This window comes from Limanda limanda, chromosome 15 (assembly GCF_963576545.1).
Source record: "Limanda limanda chromosome 15, fLimLim1.1, whole genome shotgun sequence".
NCBI classification, from domain to species: domain Eukaryota; kingdom Metazoa; phylum Chordata; class Actinopteri; order Pleuronectiformes; family Pleuronectidae; genus Limanda; species Limanda limanda.
In genome coordinates, this window is record NC_083650.1 from 15,236,820 (window position 1) to 15,239,455 (window position 2,636).

Below are 2,636 nucleotides of genomic sequence, written 5' to 3' on the forward strand. Positions count from 1 at the left end.
GACACAAATGCAAAACAGCATCTAGCTCCAGCAGTTTTTACTGCATGTTAATGTTTTAAGATGGTGATCAGAGAGATAATGTATCGAGCAATGCAAAGGTAACAACACCTTAATAAACACAAAATCATGTCTCATGGCCACATGGTGCTTTCATCATTTAATACTGTCAAGTGAAGACAATATAATTCAATTCTTTTAAAACAGATGTCTTCTTGATTTTTTAACATTGCCATCTCTGATTTTTTGAGACTATTGAATTTCTTTCCATGCGACCACCAGTAAAAGTAAAACTAAACAAGAAGGATGAATTATTGTTTTATCCATTCCCTGATTAATTCCTTTGAAATGGGACGGAACAAAAATCACACTGGTTGTCATTATTCATTTTTTTTAGTTTTTTTTTTTACATACAATATGTAACTTTCGGCAGGTAAGGGTCTCCCAATCAAGACTATAACAAAATACCCAGTTTGCTGATGTCGTGAAGCATTGTGGGACATGGGAGTTGTTGTTTTCACCCTGTTGTTGATGAAAATCAACCTGATATGACTCAGGTAATTATAATTTCTTTTAGACATTTTAATGAAGAATTATTACATATTATATGTGGACAAGTCAGGCCTACCTGGGAAGTTTAAAGCCTGGGTCTACCAACATGGCATTCTTCCCAGGATCCTGTGGCCCCTCCTTGTCTATGCGGTTCCTATCTCAACAGTTGAGACCTTGGAGAGGAAAGTCAGCAAACACCTCCGGAGATGGCTTGGATTACCAAGGAGCCTGAGCAGCATTGCACTCTACGGGAACACCAACAAACTGCCACTGCCTTTCAAATCCTTGGAGGAGGAATTCAAGGTAACTAGAGCCAGAGAAGTGGTTCAGTACAGGGATTCAAGTGATCCGAAGGTGGCTAAAGCAGGGATCCAAGTGAGGACTGGCAGGAAATGGAGGGCAGTGGATGCGGTTCAAGAGGCAGATGCAAGGCTGCGTCACAGGAGCCTGGTGGGAGTGGTCACACGAAGTCGAGCAGGGCTAGGATCCTTTCCAACTCCCCAAATGAACACCAGGGGGAAGGAAAGGCGACGACTTGTTCAGGAGGAGGTGAGAGCAGCAGTGGAGGAGACGAGAACCTGCAAGGCAGTGGGAATGAAGCAACAGGGAGCTTGGACGAGGTGGGAGAATGCGGTTGAAAGGAAAGTGACCTGGGCTGAGCTTTGGAAAGCCGAGCCTCACCGCATCAAATTCCTCATCCAGGCAGTGTATGACGTGCTTCCAAGCCCGTCAAATCTGCACATATGGGGCATAGCAGATACACCAGCATGCCCACTGTGTTCCAAGCGAGGAACCCTGGAACACATCCTCAGTTGCTGTACAAGGGCACTTGGAGATGGTCGGTACAGCTGACAGTCCCGTGGGAAGATCGCTTGGAAGAAGCCTTTGAGAGGAAGCTCTCCAAGTACGCAGGACTGGTCAGTGACTGCCAGCAGGCTGGCTGGAGAGCAAGGTGTTTCCCTGTGGAGGTTGGATGCAGAGGATTTGCAGCCCGTTCCTTGGCCAGAGCCTTCAGTAGTTTAGGCATCGAGGGTGAGAGAAAGAGGAGAGCCATCCGCAGTACCACCGATGCGGCAGAGAGAGCCTCAAGATGGCTGTGGCTCAAAAGAGGGGAGTCATGGTAGCTAGCTAGTCATCTGGACACAAGCTGGGGTCTGATCAGCCCCAGCTGGGTCACCTGGAGGAGGGCGTATGATGTTGAAAGACCCGAAACGTCCAATGATTCCAGGAACATCACTGAAGATGTGTCCAGATTAGGCATCAGTAGATGTATGTACACAGTAAGTTAGCGCTTAATGTGTTAACTGCTTTTGGACTGAGAGGAAGAAAGCACATTCAGATGAGCAGGCTGGACTGTACTGAAAAAATAACAAAGATAGAACAAGCTAAGGTGAGGAAAAAGTATAGCAGAGATGATGGACCAAACATGTTGAGCAGGAGGCAGCCACACAGGAGGGGTTTGATCCTAGAGCAAAGGAGATATAGAAAATTCTAAGAAGTACAGACTAATAAAAACACAAGTCCTACTCACAAACCACACGGGTAGAGTGAAGATTCTGGCATAGTGTGGCTAGAGATCTGGGGTTTAAGTTCTGCAGAACTGATGAGATGAGTAGTTGAAAAGGAGAGGAACAGAGGGGTATCACCTGAAAACACAATGTCTCACACATGACACGCAGTGTAGATCCATTCCTGTGTGTGTGTCTTAGTGGAAAATCATTTAGGCCGTTGCATTAGTGTTCCTGTTCTTTTTCACCTTGAAATCAATGATTGATTATTCGGGTCCACATGAACGAAGTCAGCACCCAAATTGTTCTGCTTTTGAGTGAGCCTAATGAATGTTCGACATATAGTCGCTCTAGAGAGTGGACATGACAGGTGTTTGAAATGCATTGCTTTTGAATGGCTGTAATTTGGTCAGATTATGCCAATTGCCATGAGCACTGGGCATTTTTCGGAAACGGGCATTAAACATGGAGCACATAAATTACAGGGAGCAGATAAATTACAAGCAGGAGGAAATTATAGATTGGGACTTTCTTTGCGGACAGAATAATCATTTTTTATTGAAATTACACAGACCTGAG

General features: G+C 45.1%; 1 protein-coding gene across 1 annotated transcript; it reads left to right on the forward strand.

Moving 5' to 3' along the window:
- The first annotated feature begins 582 nt into the window (after positions 1-582).
- Positions 583-1,401, forward strand: LOC133021029 (uncharacterized). The gene has a single exon (XM_061087798.1). It carries the CDS (start codon positions 583-585, stop codon positions 1,399-1,401), a length of 819 nt encoding a protein of 272 aa, XP_060943781.1.
- The last annotated feature ends 1,235 nt before the right edge of the window (positions 1,402-2,636 follow it).